General features: G+C 41.1%; 1 protein-coding gene across 2 annotated transcripts in view; it reads right to left on the reverse strand.

Annotated features, from left to right (window-relative positions):
- Positions 1-628: 628 nt before the first annotated feature.
- EFHC2 (EF-hand domain containing 2) overlaps positions 629-20884 on the reverse strand; it is a 119025-nt gene continuing 98769 nt past the window's right edge. Inside the window, exons 13-15 of one of the 2 annotated variants that reach the window (XM_056558173.1) lie at positions 17043-17135; positions 13827-13926; positions 629-1192 (exon numbers count right to left, since the gene is read on the reverse strand). In XM_056558173.1, the coding sequence (XP_056414148.1) occupies positions 1097-1192; positions 13827-13926; positions 17043-17135 (289 nt within the window). In that variant the 3' untranslated portion in view covers positions 629-1096. The remainder of the gene's footprint in view (positions 1193-13826; positions 13927-17042; positions 17136-20884) is intronic. The other variant, XM_056558172.1, reaches the window with a different exon arrangement.

The following is a 20884-nucleotide window of genomic DNA, read 5'->3' on the forward strand; positions in this document are numbered from 1 at the left end:
CACTTTACATCTGACAGACTACTGAGTGATAGTTTTGTCTATTCTGACTTCAATTTTATATGGACATGTGTGTATATATATATATATATATATATATATATATATATACACACACTGTATACCTTTTAAGAGTCAGGGCACTTACTCCAGTTGGAAGCAAAGAGATTAGTGTAAACAGAGGGGTCCTTGCTTAGCTTGTTCTCTACTTCTCCTTTTTAGAGCAGGAAATAGGAAAATTGGGAAAAAAAAAATACCCTGTCAGCATGGACTGAGGACAGAATTAAAACTTTTCAAACTGCCTAGTACACACCAGCTTTGTGGGTTACCCAGCTACAGCCATGAGCCTACCAGTTTACTTGTTGAAATGACTGTGCCTCATTTAAAGAAGAATCTGTTTTCAGTAAACAGGGATTCTTTTGTGCCAGCCTCATTACTACACCACATCAAGGGCACAGCAAAATGCCCTAAGCCCAGACATTACATGTATGTTCCCCACCCGCTGTTACTGTGTAAGATTCCAAAATGAGGATCACAAGCCTCAGCCATTACAATCTCATTCTGCAATACTGTGCCATAATGCAATGTGTTCAGTGTTTTCCCTAAAAGCACTGGCTGGTGTAAAAGCAAATGTGCAAAATAATAACATATTGTGCAACAGATTTTATAGGATATTAAAGCATTTGGGTGGTTTTCTAAAAATGTTAAAAGCAAATAAAATATCTAGTACACAATTTATGCTGTCAATTTTGTTATGTCTTGGATTCATATGCAGACTACAAATGGGATATTTGCCCTGGGGATGTCAAGAGAATCCAATTAGATCTAAAATGTTTTGAAAATAATATGCAAAACAACGTTAGTCCATTTTCTTATTAATGGACTTGGACAAGGTCACAATCTATGATTTTATCAGTCACAGTCAATCAATGAAAATGTAGAGAACCCTGGATATCACGTAGGTCATTTTATTTTCTTCTTTAGAAGCCGTGCACTTAGCCCTCAGTCCACATAAATACAGGTTTCATTTTTTATCATATGGAGCACACTGGAACTGCAGAAATTGTATACATTACAAATTATTAAACATTATAATGTATTATTCCTGTACTCCAAACAAATCCTCGAGAAGGAGAAGGTAGTTCACCTTCTTAACTGCGTTTGATGTCGCCTGTCCACTCCAATCTGCATCAAACTGAAAAGAAAATGATAATAAAATAAGTAAATGGTTTGGCTGAAATGATAACATAATGTAAACGTTTCCTCATAAGCAGAAATGGAGTATGTAAACATGTGGGAGACCTCTCCAGATAGATGTCTTTTTTTCTTTTCATCATCCTTATTCCCTCCTGTTTTTATAAACCCCCAAAATGTGCCTGTTATTTTTATAAGGTGCTCGATACATCCGTTATGTGGAATAACTGGTAAACTATAAGGCCATGTTCACACAGCGCAAAATGTGCAGAATATCCGCATGGAAACCAGGGCGGACATTTTGAACACTTGCACTATCCGGCAGGCACTAGGTCCGCTCAGAAATGCATTGCTGTCTATGAAAAATCCGCAAGAAGAATGGACAACTGCTCAGTAAGCAGCATAATCCCAATGAAGTCAATGGGCTGGTTTTGTTAGAATAATTAGCAAAACAAAAGGGATTTTTGCAGTGGTTTCTTTATTTCATCCATCCCAGCCACTATGTGGTGCTTACACAGTGCAATGAGTGCTGGATTATAGGGCCTGTTACATGGGCATGTACCCTGGGTCCCCAACCAACAACGTTCCCTGCCCAAACCAATTCTGTCTGGTTAAAATTTTCTCTATTTCTTAAATTATACATCCCTTTAAGTAGACATTTATGATCTAAGGACCTACTTTAGATGACCACCAAATTTTAAAAGTCAGGGGCCCTCAAAAGTTTTGACCTCCTCTTTTCAGGAAAACAGCCAAGAAAGGTGGAAACACAAGACTCACTAACCATCCATAGCTCCCAGAGACTTCAGTGGAAAGGCCATATTTTCTTTATAGGACTGCTATCAGAAGTCAAATAAGATTGAGGTAGGAACCTGTTACCAACCATAATCTGGACCTTCATGCTATATGTGGGGTACCACAACCAAAGGCTGTCCTGTGGATCTCCTGTGATCTCCTCAGACATGCCTGCTGCTCTTGTGTTGGGCCCACTGTTGCATTCTCCTGTACATAGTGTAGGGGGGGGGGGGGGGGAGTTGCCCCAGTCTAAGACCAGTTCCAGTCTGAGCTACAGTATGGAAAGGCTGAGGAAAACTCTAAATCAAGTCAGCTCCGCCATTCTGCAAGTGTTCCCTGTATAGTCAAACCCTGGCATTGATAGTAATTGGATCTTCTCAGAATCCTAGTCAGCTTCAAGTCTCAAATCTCAAGTCTATATAATTCCAGTGGGTGAAAAGCACTATAAGACCCAGCAAGGCAACAGGGCTCCCAAGGGTTACACTGTATCCCTTCTACTCTGCTCCGTCGTGTGTGTTATACTATCTATGCCTGCTCAGTAAAAGACAGTTATCCGTAACCCGACGTCAGTGTGTTTCTTATTCCATGTCTGGCCCAGGAGAAGCTGTCTCTACCTTGGACCGTGTATAGGCCAACGGTGCCCTGGCATCACAAATTGACAAATCTACCATGCTACCCCCCCTGTCACCACATATATTTATATAGAGTCTAAGGAATTTCCTGCAGCCATAGATGCTGTCAAAGAAGCTGTCAAGTTTTTTTCCCCAAGTTAAAAGGAAATTAATCAAGTGTACATTACCTCCACCCTTCCCTACTGCTACTGTTTTGACACTGCCCAGGTCCCACTGATCTCTGCTTTATGGTACCTGATCTTGACACAAGGGAAATGGCTAGGAATGCTTAGCCAACTACTAGTTGAGGTGGGTCACTATTGTGGCCAGAGATTGTCTGAGAAGGCATTTCCAATGTATTAAGATTAGGTACCAGGAAGTAGTGATCAGAAGTGACCTAGGCAGTGTTAGAAAAGTTGTGAGCAGGGAGGTAAGTATGTTGTTTTATTGGGGTTTTTTTTCAACCAAGTTGCCCCTTGCTGCTGGTGGGGGTTAGGAGAGGCAGGATTTGAGGCATCAAAGGTAACAAAGTTAGGGGTAATACAGAAGTTGACTGCCAAGAAAAACTTTGGAATATTGAAGGATTGAATGATGTCATTAATAATAACATGATGTATCTACTAGCTATGAATATAAAAAAAAACAGTATGTAGTCATATGTTTTAAGTCACAGCAAAATATATTTGTACTGCATGATTTTATACCAATGAAATTCAGTTTCATACTTGATCTTATGTTTGAGACAAATATAGCTTAGAGAATCCCAAAACTTCTGATATCAATTGTCACAATTGTGTCCCAAGAATAGACGAGAACAAGTTACATCCATTCCTCACTACTCTTGGAATGTATGTTTCCACCACTCCGCTAATGGCTGTTGTATGATCACATTCACTGCAACTGATAATCTGAGGCTACATTCACACTTCTTTGTCCATTTCTGTAAGGTTTGCATTGTTTTTGATGGGCAGAATATACTAGCAGGCTCAACACCAGACAGGCAACTAATATGACAAAGGAATCTGCTACAAAACAAATTATATTAGAGATAATTACATAGTATGGTAGAAAAGAACATGTGGACATGGATAATATGGATGTAGGGAAGAGGTATCGGTAACATTTAGACCTCTGTTTCACCCTAATTTATCCATAGGATAGTAAAAAAAAAACATAAGGCATTAGTAATTCTACCCTAAATGTAGGGTGGCACATGTCGTATTTTGCTGCTGCGTATTTCCCTACCCATTGAAGTCAATGGGTAGCATAATCAGCTGCAGAAAATATGCAGCAAAATACAACCCTACCCAAAAAGGGAAAATGTCCCTTTCTCCCTTTCTGATAGCTAATGATAATCAGACTGGAAAACATTAAAATAAGAATTCTATATACCTGGACATTGCTTCTGTAAAAAAAAAGAGAAGCCATTACCAGTGTAATGCAATTATGTGTTTTTATCATTTTTATCAAAATTATTTTTTTTTACTGTTAGCCTAATTTGGTTGAACATAAACTTTCTCTTATCTCAAGGAAGTGAGCTCAAAAGAAAGAAGACCCTGCTGCCAGGGGGAAAAAGAGATTGCAAATGTAATTGTAAAGGACACTAATAGAGGGCTCAGGAGGTGTACCAGCACCATCTGCAGCATAAGCCAGATGTAATACACAGCAATGGTTCTGCTGCAATAACCAGGATCTGAGATAACTTAAATCCCAGGCATTTAACCCCTAAGATATCACTGCCAAGGCTAGGGATGAGGCCTAGTAGGATTCCTGTCAGCCTTATGCTGGTAGAGCGGTGCCAGACTGTGGTACTGGAGCAGCTTGGCTCCACCTCCTTGACACTTGGCTGAGAAATAAAAAAGGGATTTTATAACCTTTACAGCCACCATCTTGTCCAGGAAAGGTATAATTTGCTTTTATACACTAACAGCTATATAAAAGTGTCCGAGGCTCTTAGCATCAATTACAGCTGATATTTACTGTAAACAATCACAAGTTCAAGTCACCTCACAGAACTTAACTCATGGCTAATGCCGGACATCAGCAATCCGGGTGATGTCCATCATTAACTCTTTAGACACCTTGATCAAATGCAAAAAAAATAAAAAATAAAATAATCCCAGCAGTTCAACTGAGCTGATCGGGATACTCGTCATGAAACTAAAGAGGTCCTGATCAGCTGAGAGGATTACGGCAGGGCCCTTACCTGCCTCCTCGCCGTCCAATTGGTGCTCCATTACTCCAGAAAGCCATGGCAGCCTGGAGCAATGGAGCGCCAATAACACTGATCAAACTGAAGATTGCATGTAATCCTCTATGGGTGCTAAGTCCTCTATGGGTGCTAAGAAATACTAAAAAAAAGTTGAAAAAAATCTTTACAAATGTGAATAAACCACTTCCCTAATAAAAGTTTGAATCACCCCCTTTTCCCATTTTTTTAAATGAAATAAAAAAAAAAAAAAAAGAAAAATGAACATAAACATATGTGGTGTTGCTGCATGCATAAATGTCTGAACTATTAAAATATAATGTTAAGTAAAACGCATGGTCAATGGTGGCAACTAGAAAATACTAAAGTCATTTTTACCGAAAAGTACACTGTGTAGAAACTAAATTCCCCAAAATTAACAAAATGGCATTTTTTTTGTTTTCAATTTTGCCCCACAAATAATTGTTCAAAAAGTGGTTAAAGGGGTATTCCAGGCAAAACCTTTTTTTATATATATCAACTGGCTCTGGAAATTCAAACAGATTTGTAAATTACTTCTATTAAAAAATCTTAATCCTTCCAATAGTTATTAGCTTCTGAAGTTTTCTGTCTAACTGCTGTGCATGATGGGAGAATATCCCCATAGGAACTGCACAGCTCCCGGGACGTGAGTCATCAGAGAGCAGTTAGACAGAAAACAACAACTCAACTTCAGAAGCTAATAACTATTGGAAGGATTAAGATTTTTTTTATAGAAGTCATTTACAAATCTGTTTAACTTTCTGGGGCCAGTTGATATATAAAAAAAAGTTTTGGCCTGGAATACCCCTTTAAAGCATTACTGTCACATTTCTGTATGACATTTCAAAAGTTTTAAATAGAGCCAAGACCACCATCAATCGCTAGATCTAGCCAGGAGTAGCATGCAGCTGACCCGCAGAATAAATATAACATGTTATTTGTACCTTTCAGCAAAAAAATATAAAAATAAAATAAAAGGCCCAGATTTATCAAACTGTGTGAGAGAAAAAATAGAGGGATTTTACCACAGCAACCAATCACAGTTCAGGTTTCACTTTACCTCAGCTCATTACCTGAGCTGTGATTGGTTGTTGTGGGAAAATCACTCTATTTTTTCTCTCACACAGTTTGGTAAATCTGGGCCATAGGCCTTTTTACCCCATAAAACTATGATTTATCTTGCAAACAACATGCCCTTATACAGTTTTATAGATGGGAAAAAATCTATACATAACAGCTCCTAGACTACGGTGACACAAAAACAAACAAAAAAATCATGTTTTTATTGTGTAGTAGTTTGAGAACATATACGGTACATTACATTTTTTCACTTTGTATGCTAAAATGCTGCTATGTTCACATAAAAAAAAATTATGGCTCTTGAAAGGTAGGAATGAAAAAAAGCTATATATATATATTTGCATTCTTAAGGAGTTAAATATAAGCAACTAGGACCCATATCAATATGTCTGGAAGATACCACACTAATATTTGAAAGGTCTAATAGTAGAGAAGGTTACAGTAAGAAAAGGTCGCAGTAATGTTAACATACACGGGATAGCATAGTCTAATGCACTGTTTGCATCAGGTGCTGTCAGCACCCATAGGCTATTCTTTCTCATGCTTGCCACTTTGCGTATTTTGCTAAAATGCTACTCTTGTCATCACTTCTTCCTGTTGTTACTTTGGGGGGAATTTATCATTGTATATAGAGCTATTTTGTGTCTATTTTTTTGCGCAAAAAAAAGCGCAAGTGTTTTTTTGCGTCTTTTTTTTGCGCAAATTTTGATAGAACTTTTAATCCCCTTGTCTACGGTTAATTCTACCATAGAGCATTTTCTACTGTAGAATTAATTTACTAACTGCGTTGCTTTTTTTTTTGCGCAAAAAATTGCGCAAACAGCATTTTCTTGCGCAAATATACACCACCTCAGAGGACACATACCAAAAGTGTCTATTTTGGCACAGTAAGGACTGCAACTCCCATCATGGGATAGACTCTGCCCATGATGGGAGTTGTAGTCCAGGGGCTGAGGTGCAGATCACATCGGGTCATTCTCTAGAGAACCGCTGAGATCCGCATTTATTAACTGTAAAAGTCGGTGGTACATGCGGCTACATCACGCTGTCACCTACTTCTATATACACTGTCATAATTCATAAAGCCCGCCGCCGGGAGAGGAGAGCTCTGATTGGTCAATAGCTATTAGCCAATCAGAGCTTCCCTCTCCCGGCGAGGATTATGACTTATAAGAGCTGTATATAGGAGCTGGCAGGCAGTGCAGTGTAGACGCATGTACCGCCGGCTTCTATAGTTAATAAATGTGGATCGCAGCAGGTCTCTGGAGAATGATCTGCTGCGATCTGTCCCTCTGCCCTTGGACTACTACTCCCATCATGGGACAGAGTCTGTCCTATGATGGGAGTAGTTGTAGTACCGCAACGCTGAGGGATGGCACTTGCACATCCCCCGGCTGCGGGACATTTAGAACTACTACTCCCATCATGGACAGACTCTGTCCATGATGGGAGTTGTAGTCCAGGGGCTGAGGTGCAGATCGCACCGGGTCATTATCCAGAGATCTGCTGCGATCCACATTTTTTAACTATAGAAGTCGGCGGTACATGCGGCTACATCGAACTGCCACCAGCTTCTATATACAGGAGAGCTCTGATTGGTCAATAGCTATCCACTAATCAGAGCTCCCGTCTCCTGGCGGGGATTATGAATTATGACCGTGTACTGTATATAGAAGCCGGTGGCAGCGCGATGTAGCCGCATGTACCGCCGACTTTTTTATTTAAATGCGGATCGCAGCAAATCATTCTGGAGATCTACTGCGATCCGCGTTTATAAACGGCATTCAGTTAACCCGGCGACGCACGGGTTAACTGGCAGAAGCCCCGCTGTTTCCTGGTCAGCGATCACTTTGATTGGTCCCTGTGGACCAATCACAGTGAAAGAGCTGACTGGGGGGGTAAAGTTCATTTCCCCTGCTCTGCCCGCCGCTAGAAGTCCGGGAACAGCAGGGGAAGATGAAGCAGAGAGCTGCGGCGGGGACCGCGTCACTTACAGAACAGCTGGAGATACAGGGGTTGGCGGCGGCGGCAGGTAAGTGGAGGCGGCGGCGGCATCTGCATCAGAGGCAGCAGTGAAGGTCTTCACTGCTGCTTCTGGTAGTTTAAAAACTTCAACTCCCAGCATGCCTGGACTGTCTGGGCATGCTGGGAGTTTTAGTTTTGCAACATCTGGAGGGCCGCAGTTTGGAGACCACTGTACAGTGGTCTCCAATCTGTGCTCTTCCAGATGTTGCAAAACTACAACTCCCAGCATGCCCAGACAGTCCAGGCATGCTGGGAGTTGTAGTTCTGTAACATTGGTCCTTCAGATGTTGCCGAACTACAATTCCCAGCCTTGGCAGTCTGGACATGCTGAGAGTTGTAGTTTTGCAACATCTGGAGGACTACGGTTTGGACACCACTACACAGTGGTCTCCAAACTGTTCTCCTCCAGTTGTTGCAAAACTACAACTCTCAGCATGCCCTTCGGCTGCTTGGGCATGCTGGGAGTTGTAGTTTTGCAACAACTGGAGGCACACTGGTTGGGAAACATTGTTTATTTCCTAACTCAGTGTTTCCCTACCTGTGCACCTCCAGCTGTTGCAAAACTATAATTCCCAGCATGCACAGACAAACCGTACATGCTGGGAGTTGTAGTTTTGCAACAGCTGGAGTTGCACGGGTTGGGAAACACTGAGTTAAGTAACAAACTCTCAGTGTTTTGCAACCAGTGTGCCTCCAGCTGTTGCTTAACTACAGCCCCCCATGATGGGAGTTGTAGTTTAGCAACAATTGGAGACTCCCTTATTATGAACACGCTGCATAAAAAAAATTTACTAACCCATATTTCTTGTTTTTCTTTTCATTCAGATACGTGAATGCAGAGGACTACGTCGGATTCGGTGGACTGCGACGATGACCAGCGTTTTTTTATTTCTTTTTTATTTCAATAAAATGGTTAACGAGGGCTGTGGGGGAGTGTTTTTTTTACTAAAATTCTTTTCAATGTGTCCGCGTTTTTTATAATTGAATTTTCAGGCTTAGTAGTGGAAGCTGGTCTTATAGACGGAATCCATTACTATGCCAGGGCTTAGGGTTAAGCCCCCAAAACAGCTAGCGCTAACCCCATTTATTACCCCGGTACCCACCGCCACAGGGGTGCCGGGAGCCGATACCAACTGGCCCGGAGCGTCAAAAATGGCGCTCCTGGGCCTAGGCGGTAACAGGCTGGCGTTATTTAGGCTGGGAAGGGCCAGTAACAATGGTCCTCGCCCACCCTGGTAACGTCCGGCTGTTACTGTTTGGTTGGTATCTGGCTGATACTGAAAATAAGGGGAACCCTATGCGTTTTTTTTTTTTTTTATAAATAAATTTTAAAAAAAGGTGTGGTTCCCTAATTTTTTCAGTATCAGCCAGATACCAACCAAGCAGCAACAGCCTGACGTTACCAGGGTGGAGGGTGGGCGAGGACTATTGTTACTGGCCCTTCCCAGCCTAAATAATTCCAGTCTGTTACCGCCTAGGCCCAGGAGTACCATTTTTGACGCTCCGGGCCTGTTGGTACCGACTCTTCCCGGCACCCCTGTGGCGGTGGGTACCGGGGTAATATTTGGAGGTTAGCGCTGGCTGTTTTGGGGGCTAACGCTAAGCCCCGGCTTGGTAATGGATTCTGTCTACTAGACGCCTTCCACTACTAAGCCTGAAAATTCAATTATAAAAGACACAACACATTGAAAAAAATTTTTATTTAAAAAAACAATCCCCCCCACAGCCCTCGTTAACCCTTTTATTGATATTTAATTTTTTTTTTTTAAACGCTGTTCATTGTCGCAATCCACCAAATCTGACATAGTCCTCCACATTCACGTATCTAAATTTCAAAGAAAAAAAAAAGTTTAGTACATTTTTTTGTTTCCACACACCAGCAAAAACGCAAGAAAAAAATGCAAGAAAAACTGACAAAACGCAGGAAAAAGCTGGGACAGTTTTTCTGGCGTTTTTTATGATGCATAAAAAACCTCAATGGAAACCTGGCCTCGAAGCAATAGAACAAAATCCCTGTGTCCACTTTTCCTGTAAGGTAGAGAAGGAGTGTACGGTAGAGCGAAGGGGGGCGTTTCTATATTTGCACAAGATTTATCAAAGGAGTGCACAGCCTTAGTAAATTCTGAGCAAGAGTGTACAATAGACAAGAAGTGTAAAGGGGTAGAACTGTGTCTACAATAGACAAATAATGATAAATTCCCCCCTTTATCCCTATCCCCATCTCTATTATTTATTTGTCATCCTTTTTATAATACAGGGGCCATGGACAACATAACTGATGTACGAGAATGGAATATTTAATGTCTTATTCCTTTGCACAAGAAAATTGTTCTGAAAAGTGCTGAAAAGCTATGAATATCAATAGAAATACTGTAATCCATAGCAGAAATCTTGTGTTTTAGCTGCAGATTTCAGCCATGGATTATCTTCCTAGTGTTAATCCTGACTGGCGGAGGGGGTGGGGGGGGATCTTTACTTCATGACGGGGTTAGCTCATCCTATACATAAAAATTCCTCCATGCAGTTTGTTAAATATACATGATTTTCAGTTACGACTACAAATGGTTAAGTGCCTGAAGTTGAGCATTTGTAGTAATAGTATTGTATAGTAATAGAGATGGTTGGGTTCACGTCACCTTCTATTGTAGTACTTTGCTCCCTTTCCTCAATTCTTTCCTCACCCTATAAAGGTCATTTCCAGAAGGTCATGATTTCTACTTCCTGGAGTACAGGCCCTGTAGACAGGTTCCAGCTCTTCTTGCATGGTTAGCTTTCTGCTTCTGGTTTATGAGATTCCAGATTATTTCGCAGTTCTATGCCAGAAAAATGTGCTGGACCATCAGAATGTTGTAGTGAAGGAATTTTACTGTATTCCTTATTGTAAATTAATTGTGAACATGTAAACATATGTTCTACTGATGTCATAAACAATGTAACATCACTACAGTCTTTCTGTACTCTCAACAATATCAATTGTGTTTTATTTATATTCCTCATGTGTGATTTAAAGGGGTAATACAATAAATGCCACCTCTGGGAACCACATCTGTCCCTACAATGTGGGCCCAGCTGAATGGGACTTTGAAAATAGCCAAGTGGGCAGTGCAGTGCTTTGCTGTTTCTACGACTCCCAATAATGTCTATAGGAGTTACCCAAACTGTGTAGAACATCCCACTCAGCTGTTTTTGGCATTCTGACTAGAGATGAGGGAATTTACAGTAAATTCGATTCGTCACGAACTTCTCGGCTCGGCAGTTGATGGCTTATCCTGAATAAATTAGTTCAGCTTTCAGGTGCTCCCGTGGGCTGGAAAAGGTGGATACAGTCCTAGGAAAGAGTCTCCTAGGACTGTATCCACCTTTTCCAGCCCACCGGAGCACCTGAAGGCTGAACTAATTTACACAGGATAAGTCATCAACTGCCGAGCCGAGAAGTTCGTGACAAATCGAATTTACTGTAAATTCGCTCATCTCTAATTCTGACCACCAGAACAAGTCTGAATGGGGTCTTAATCTATGATATTTTAAATTTTACGATTTCATATTCCTAACTGTTGCCATGATGTGCATATGGTATAAGGATCATAATCTTAATGTACATAGATGTCCCTGAGCTCTGCAAACTTATATAGTTATCCAAAGTGGTTTATTATGTGGTGTTATTAGGTAAAGATCATTATTTGTTGTCCCTTATATGCCAAAGATAGCTACATGGCGCATATAGGAGTCCTAATGTTATGTTATCTGACATTATATATATAATGGTTTGAAAATTTGCTGCCCACTGGTTATATCCCTAGTGGAAATATACTGTATTTTTCATCATATAAGACGCTCAGGTATATAAGACGCACCAAATTTTAAAGGATAAAAATCTAGAAAATAATTCTGAACCAAATACAATGTAAAGTATAGGACAGTGATCATCAACCTGCGGACCTTCAGATGTTGCAAAACTACAACTCCCAGCATGCTGGGAGTTGTAGTTTTGCAACATCTGGAGGTCCGCAGGTTGAAGACCACTGGTATAGGAGGTAATACTCACGTGTCCCCGCCGCTCCGGACCCATCACCGCTGCCCTGGATGTCGCCCTCCATCGATGTCGCCGCGTCCCCGGGGTGTCCCCGTCGCTCCGGAACATGTCTGCTGCCCGGTATCCTCGGTCTCCGTCGCCGCCATGACGTCGCTATGCACGCCGCTCCTATTGGATGACGAGACTGCGTGCGCGATGACGTCATGACGACGAAGGTGAGCGCCGGCCATGCAGGGGACCCCGGCACGGAGCAGACACAGAGGGGGCAGATAAGGTCCCTCCCGGTGTCCTGTAAGCTGTTTGGGACGCTGCGATTTCACCGCGGCGGTCCCGAACAGCCCAACTGAGCAGCCGGGTTAGTGTCACTTTCGCTACAGACGCGGCGGTCAGCTTTGATCGGCCCATCTGAAGGGTTAATACAGGGCATCACCGCGATCGGTGATGTCCTGTATTAGCCGCGGGTCCTGGCCGTTGATGGCCAGAGGGACTGCCGCGATAGGACAGGGTTTTAATGTGTATTTGCCGTATAAGATGCCCCAACTTTTCCCTCCAAGTTTTAGGGAAGAAAAAGTGCGTCTTCTATGGCGAAAAATACGGTAATTAATATCCCAATGTATGTAAGGTGTTCTTAAAAACTACTTATGCAGTGGTGTAGCTAGGCAGAGGGTCATATGAGGTATGTTCCCCACGTGCTGAATGCCGGGGAGTGGGGGGAGCCATTTTGCCTCGGCCAGTGTATTTAGATAAAATACTGTGGCAGCAAACTGAACCTTTCCCCTGGGAGAGAAGACCTAGCTAGAGCTATGAATAATATAGTCTTCATTTCTCATGTATGCATATTAGCCAGGGGGGCATGTAGAAGATAGAAAAGTTTCACTGCATGTTACTGTGTATATAAAAATAAATAAATAAATAAATAAAATATACATAGACCAAGGCTGATTTATAGAAAAATGAAAACACCAGAATAGAGAATCTAGAGTAGGACTGAGTGGTTTAGCTGCTTTGCCTTTACTGCACATGATATAACACAATATTGTTATAATTCCTGTGTTATGTTTCATGTTCACAATTCGTATTTACATAGGCTGGACAAATCATGGACAAGACTCTTCTCTTTTATAGTAGGTTAGATAAGTGTAATGGTAGGAGTTATCAGAGTGGGGAATGAGGTGCGGCTGCCACGTCCCCTTCCATAGACTTGCATTGAGGGGATGGGGCTAATGTCACGAGGGGGCGGAGCCCTGATGTATGATACTCCGTCCCCTGCATTGCCCGTCATCAGCCACAGAGTGATCCTCGCTCTGTGCAGCTGAAAAACGGGGGTGCTGCAGGAGAGATCAGGGGGTGCCCAGCAGCGAGACCCCCACGATCAGACATCTTATCCCTTATACTTTGGATAGGGGATAAGATGTTCGGGGCGGAGCACCCCTTTAATGTTCCTTAATCTATAATGTTTAATTTTTCGCTGTGTGTACCTTTTTCTATAGACATGGCTGTATTTTCTATACCATTTCCAGGTTTGTTATGCCTGAGATATAGACTGCAGTCAATATAGTCAATATTGCCTAATCAGTTACAAATATGTAATTCATTCTTTACCTCAATATTAGTGGAATCTTGTTTTATATTACTTTAGGAAAAGCACTTAAGCGTAGTGCAACTGTTTACTAATAGTCATCCTTTATGTATTACATCAAATCAGAAATGAATGGTCTTGTGTACACCACGTTAACTAAAGATTGAATTAGTTGATTTTTATTAAGAAAATTTAATTACACTTTATGTTAATAAGTAATGTATATTTTGTAGAAGAAAATAAAAATAAGGGCCCATGTTTACATAACAGGCCCATACAGCTTACCTTAAGTGGTGTGGTTTGTCGTGCCAGATTTGGATTCTCTCTCCAGTTAAGACCAGACATCAGTTTCTTATAATTAATTTGACCCTCATTTTCCTTATGCCTGGAAGGATTAAACAAAAAATATATCATGAACGGATAAGACTCAAGTGAAAAAACTGCAGCCGCGTGTAACTAGATGTTTGACTGTGGACACTGGCTCCCATCCAGCACTGAGCCCAATGAATATCACAAAGGCCAGGCCTGCAGTTTCATAACTTTTTTTGCTATCTGATTTAGTACCAATCCCAAAAAAATGTCCCAAACTAGAAACACATGTGAGCACCAGGCAGTTGTTGCTTACTACACATATTCAGTTACATTTGTTGACATGGTGAGTTTGTTACACTGTTGGGAGTCTGGTGTGGCTTTGTACTGTTTTCCTTCTATCATCACTTCTTGTCTGTATCCTATTGACCCATGCTGTGTAATATCCCTTGCTTTTCTATCACAAGAGAGCCGTTTGGCTACCAAGACTTTTTCAACTGAAGCCTACAAAACGAATTTGGATTATAACCTGAATCATACAATGTGTGTTAAGCAGAGATTTTTATTATTATACTGTCAGCCAAGCTTCCATTTAATGGCTATTAAATATGGAGCCTTTAAGACATTGGCCAGGTATATTTTGGTGTACATAGACAATGTAAGTCAAAACAAATGGGCAAAGATTTATTTTTAAATGAATAGCCTCGCCAATCACAAACAGAACAATGGGGTTTGCAAAATGCGCGATGGTCCACAAATAATACAAACCCACCCTTCTGGCACTTATTTGATACCTTCATTACTCACTGAAGACTTACACATTAACGTAAAGTGGTATTCCAGTGAAAAACTAAATCAACTGGCTCCAGAAAGTTAAATACATTTGTAAATAATGTATAAAGTGGGGGTACACTTTCCTCAAGTCTGGGCTTGATTGTCACCAATAAATGGGTGTGTATAAAATTTATGTGAAAAATGATGTAGATCCAGTGAATTAATTTAAAACAATTCATTATTACAATGATAGTGCTTGGGGTGTCCTTTGTAGGGCCCTTACATCGGACTCACCACAATAAGCAAGGTAGTGAATGTATAAAATATTCATACAATGAAATAAAATAAAATAAGACCTATAATATTCAGGGTAAAAAGTGCTGGAATCCCAGTGTGGCAAATAGTCTGCAGCGCTTATAGATGTATGCACGGAGATCGTGCCTTGTATGGTTGATTACAAATAGTCTGAGTAGCAATGTCTCTGTCGCGTGTTGGTAAGGGTTTAAAATCTATGCGCTCTGTGGCGCTGGAGTTTCCTTGTGTGTGTCCCACTCTACCCTGGCGGCAGAGGGATAGAGATTGGTGAGTGGGATATAAATAGTTTCTTAATTGTAATCCTGTGGGTGCATGAGACTACGTTCTGCAGCGCTGGAGGCCCCTCAAATGTGGACCTCTCTACCCCACAGGGAAAGTTTTGAGTGGATTTAGGGATTTGGCACACTGTGCCTCGTACCAGCAACGTCCTGGAGCCTGGTTGCCGGAAAAAGGTTTTCGCCGGGGAGACGTCCGCAGGCAGGCGGGATGCGTACAACCCCAGAAGCGTGATCCGGTGAATGATGGTAAAGATTGTCGGGTTTACCACTACTGGGGTACAGGTGATAAAGGCTAGACGCATTTCGAGGTACTCATCTACCTCTTTCAATACCAGGGTAGAGTGGTCCACATTTGAGGGGCCTCCAGAGCTGCAGAACGCAGCCTCATGCACCCACAGGATTACAATTAAGAGACTATCTATATCCCACTCGCCAATCTCTATCCCTGTGCCGCCAGGGTAAGGAAACCCCAGCGCTGCAGAGCGCATTGATTTTAACCCCTTACCAACACGCTGCCGCATGCAGTATCCTGACCAGATACGAGCTATACAGAGACATTGCTACTCAGACTATTTGTAATCAACCATACAAGGCACGATCTCCGTGCATACATCTATAAGCGCTGCAGACTATTTGCCACACTGGGATACCAGCACTTTTTACCCTGAATATTATAGGTCTATTTTATTTTATTTCATTGTATGAATATTTTATACATTCACTTCCTTGCTTATTCTGGTGAGTCCGATGTAAGGGCCCTACAAAGGACACCACAAGCACTATCATTGTAATAATGAATTGTTTTAAATGAATTCACTGGATCTACATAATTTTTTACATACATTTTATACACACCCATTTATTGGTGATAATCAAGCCCAGACTTGAGGAAAGTGTACCCCCACTTTATACATTGTTCGCAGGTTGTATGGGATACACAAGCTTTTTCACATTAGTACTGGTCTGGCAGCAATACTATTGTCCCTATTGTCAGGTTGCAGCTACCTATACACGTTTTTGGCTAGATTTGTAAATTACTTCTATTAAAAAAATCTTAATCCTACCAGTACTTATCAGCTGCTGAAGTTGAGTTGTTCTTTTCTGTCTGAAAACAGTACTCTCTGCTGACACCTCTGTCTGTCTTAGGAACTGTCCAGAGCAGGAGATGTTTGCTATGGAGATCTGACCTATTCTGTACAGTTCCTGAGACAGACAAACATGTTTGCAGAGAGCACTGTTGTCAGACAGAAAAGAGCAACTCAACTTCAGCAGCAGATTAGTACTGGTAGGATTAAGATTTTTTTTATAGAAGTAATTTACAAATCTGTTTAACGTTCTGGAGCCAGTTGATATGAAAAAAATCGTTTTTCACTGGAATACCCCTTTAAAAGAGACAAATGAAGGTCAAATACTACATTTTAGTTTAAAAGTCCACCTTAATTTTTCTCGGACATGCTGAGAGAGAAATTCAGGAAATAAAAGTCCAACCTGCATTGCAGCCTCATTGTTCTAGTAACCAGCGGGTTACAACAAATGGTTTCCTAACAATAAGAACTTCTAACACATTTTTATGAAATATCAGAAGTTCTTGGAAACTAGAATTAAATAACTTGAAACTTTTTTTCTAGAACAATAAAAATGGTTTATATCATTTCATGTACTCCACTGTCATTAAGACTCAGATTTATAGATTGTTTAGTTATCATATCATCTTACAATAAAACTTCACTTCACCATCAACACATTTCCATGAAGTCATCTTTAAAAGAACATATGAAATATACGCAGACATTGGCTGTCCTGAGCCAGAATTGGAATGACTTACTTTTCTAGGATAACACGAAGAAGGTCATCTGCCAAAGGTATTTTAAAGGCTTTACATATTGTTCTAGTTTCTTCGAGTGGAAGCAGTCCATTCCTAAAAATCATAAATATTATTTATATTTACACCATAAATTAATTAAAATAGATATACAAATAGATATGAGATAGATAGATATGCGATAGATAATATACAGATAGATAGCTAGAATTGAAAAGAAATTTTTGGCAGCACACATAGAAAAGGGGGGTGCACGCTGGATAACCCGGTCCCAGGTCCAAAGTAGTTATGCAAAGAAGCAGCGGCACACCAATTTCCAAGTGAAAAGAATGGATGGCTTTTATTTCAACCAAACATCTATAGGAGCGACGTTTCGCCTGTCTCACACAGGCATTGACAATGCCTGTGTGAGACAGGCGAAACGTCGCTCCTACAGATAGATAGCTAGATAGATAGATTCTTGTAGGAGAACCGCACACCCTTGTTGTATGTTCAGGTTCAGGCTGGTCCGACCCTGGTAGGGCCCCCAATAATACAGAAAAATGCAGCAGCACTCCGATTTAGATGAAAAAGTGATGTTAGGCTTTATTCATCAAGTGAGAAACACAACGTTTTGACCATCTCGTACGGTCTTTGTCAAGCCTTTGTGGTCACGAGACATGCGCACCCGCCCACAGGAACCAATGGTAGGGGGCGGGTGTTCGCGTGTCAGCCAATGGAGCTGTCTTAGTCCATGTAACACATTCCACGGCAAAACACAAAATATGGCACTACACCGGCATTAACCCTTTAGTCGCTGTGATCAAAGTTGAATGCGGTGTTTAAATGCAGGAGTTAATGGTGCCGGTTAGTTCAGCGGAGCTGATCAGGACATCCGCAGCGATAAAGATAAGGTGTCATTTTTACTGAAAAGTGCACTGCATAGAAACGGAAGCCCCCAAACGTTACAAAATTGAATTTTATTTTCAATTTCACCCCACAAATATTATTTTTTTTCACTGTGGATTTTGTTAGGAAATGATTGATGTTATTACAAAGTTGATGCAAAAAACAAGCCTTATATGGGTCTGTAGGTGCAAAATTGAAAGCGTTATCATTTCTAGAAGAGGAGGAGGTAAAAACAAAAGTACAAATTCTTGTAACACTGGAAATGAAATAAAGCTTGTTTTCGTTTTTTCACCTACTGGACTTGTGTGCTGCGAGCACCACTGCTTTTCCTGAAAGGGTTCAGGTAGCTGATTTACAGTCATGGCCCTAAATGTTGGCACCCCTGAAATTTTCTCACAGAAAAGGATTGCAGTAACACATGTTTTGCTATACACATGTTTATTCCCTTTGTGTGTATTGGAACTAAACCAAAAAAAGGGAGGAAAAAGAGCAAATTTGACATAATGTCACACCAAACTCCAAAATGGGCTGGACAAAATTATTGGCACCCTTAACTTAATATTTGGTTGCACACCCTTTGGAAAAGATAACTGAAATCAGTCGCTTTCTATAACCATCAATAAGCTTCTTACACCTCTCAGACGGAATATTGGACCACTCTTCCTTTGCAAACTGCTCCAGGTCTCTCTTATTGGAAGGGCACCTTTCCCCAACAGCAATTTTAAGATCTCTCCACAGGTGTTCAATGGGATTTAGATCTGGAATCATTGCTGGCCACTTCAGAACTCTCCAGTGCTTTGTTGCCATCCATTTCCGGGTGCTTTATGACGTATGCTTGGGGTCTTTGTCCTGCTGGAAGACCCAAGACCTTCGGACGCAAACCCAGCTTTCTGACACTGAACTGTACAGTGTGACCCAAAATCCGTTAGTAATTCTCAGATTTCATGATGCCTTTCACACATTCAAGGCACCCAGTGCCAGAGGCAGCAAAACAACCCCAAAACATAATTGAACCTCCACCATATTTCACTGTAGGTATTGTGTTCTTTACTTTGTAGGCCTCTTCCGTTAAACCGTAGAATGATGTGCTTTACCAAAAAGCTCTGTCTTGGTCTCATCTGTCCACAAGATGTTTTCTCAGAAGGATTTTGGCTTACTCAAGTTCATTTTGGCAAAATGTAGTCTTGATTTTTTATGTCTCTGTGTCAGCAGTGCGGTCCTCCTGGTGCTCCTGCCATAGCATTTTATTTCATTTACATGTCGACGGATAGTTTGCACTGACACTGATGCTCCCTGAGCCGGACAGCTTGAATAGCTTTGGAACTTGTTTGGGGCTGCTTATCCACCATCTGGACTATCCTGCGTTAACACTTTTCATCACTTTTTCTCTTCTATCCACGACCAGGGAGATTAGCTACAGTGCCATGGGTTGTAAACTTCTTGATAATGTTGCGCACTGTGGACAAAGGCAATTGTAGATTTCTGGAGATGGACTTGTAACCTTGAGATTGTTGATATTTTTGCACAATTTTAGTTTTGAAGTCCTCAGACAGTTCTCTTCTCCTCTTTCTGTTGTCCGTGCTTAGTGTGGTACACACAGAAACAATGCAAAGGCTAAGTGAACTTCTCTCCTTTTATATCTGCTTTCAGGTGTGATTTTTATATTGCCCACACCTGTTACTTCCTCCAGGTGAATTTAAAGGAGCATCACATGCTTGAAACAATCTTATTTTTCCACAATTTTGAAAGGATGCCAATAATTTTGTCCAGCCCATTTTTGGAGTTTGGTGTGACATTATGTCCAATTAGCTTTTTTCCTCCTTTTTTGGTTTAGTTCCAATACACACAAAGGGAATAAACATGTGTGTAGCAAAACATGTGTTACTGCAATCCTTTTCTGTGAGAAATACTTCATTTTCTAGAAAAAATTTCAGGGGTGCCAACATTTACACCTATGACTGTAGATAGTTGTGCTGTTCTTCTGGTGGATATTAGATAGATAGGATGGACAGATAGTAGATAGATAGATATGAGATAGGTAGGCAGGTAGAAAGATTTGACATAGATAGACAGGCAGACAGATGGATAGAAAGATAGATATGAGATAGGAAGATAGATAGATGAAAAGATAGATAGGCGTATTGCGCCTCGCTTGGCCTTTAATATGGGTGCCGGCTGGCGGGAATGTTTACCAGCTGGCATCTATGTTTACAATATATTGTGGTTCTTGTCCCCAAAAACCGCCTATATCATGTAGGTTTATAATCAACACCTGCCTGCATATATTAATCAATTTAAATGAACTTATGATTATGATTTCATGTCACTATCATTTAGCATCATTCATGATTCAGTATCCTTTTATATTGCACATTGTTTATGTTTTACACTAGTTATGATCAACTGTGATCCTTATTTCCTGTTGCATATATACCACTCCTTTTACACTGTTTGTTTGCTTGAAAAATTCTGCAACTAAGCTACTGAAATGTTGCACCATGTGATGGAAAAAATGCTACTTTCACCTTTTCATTATCTGGGAGTGCTGCAGTGACTCTTCTTTTGTAGTAATCTAATTGGCCCTGTGGGCCCAAGCCCTCACTGGTTTGTATCCACCTGCAATTTTTGGTGTTGTGTGCTTTCCTACAACAGATAGATAAGGACCAAGGGCATACCTGTATGGCCTGGTCACAACATCAGGGTTTGAAGCGTGCTCACGAGCTGAGCACGCTTCATACCCAGTGGGTTCCGGTTGCTTTCAGCTCCCGTATAAACCAGTACAAAGAAACAGCAGCATGCCGGTCTAGATGAATACGTGTTAGGCTTTATTCATCAGGTGCAGCGATGTTTCACCTGTCTCACACCACTTGACAAAGACCGTGTGAGACAGTTGAAACAATGCTGCATCTAATGAATAAAGCCTCATCTAGACCAGAGTGCTGCTGTTTCTGTTGTAC

The sequence above is a fragment of the Hyla sarda genome, chromosome 2 (assembly GCF_029499605.1).
Source record: "Hyla sarda isolate aHylSar1 chromosome 2, aHylSar1.hap1, whole genome shotgun sequence".
Classification (NCBI taxonomy): Eukaryota; Metazoa; Chordata; class Amphibia; order Anura; family Hylidae; genus Hyla; species Hyla sarda.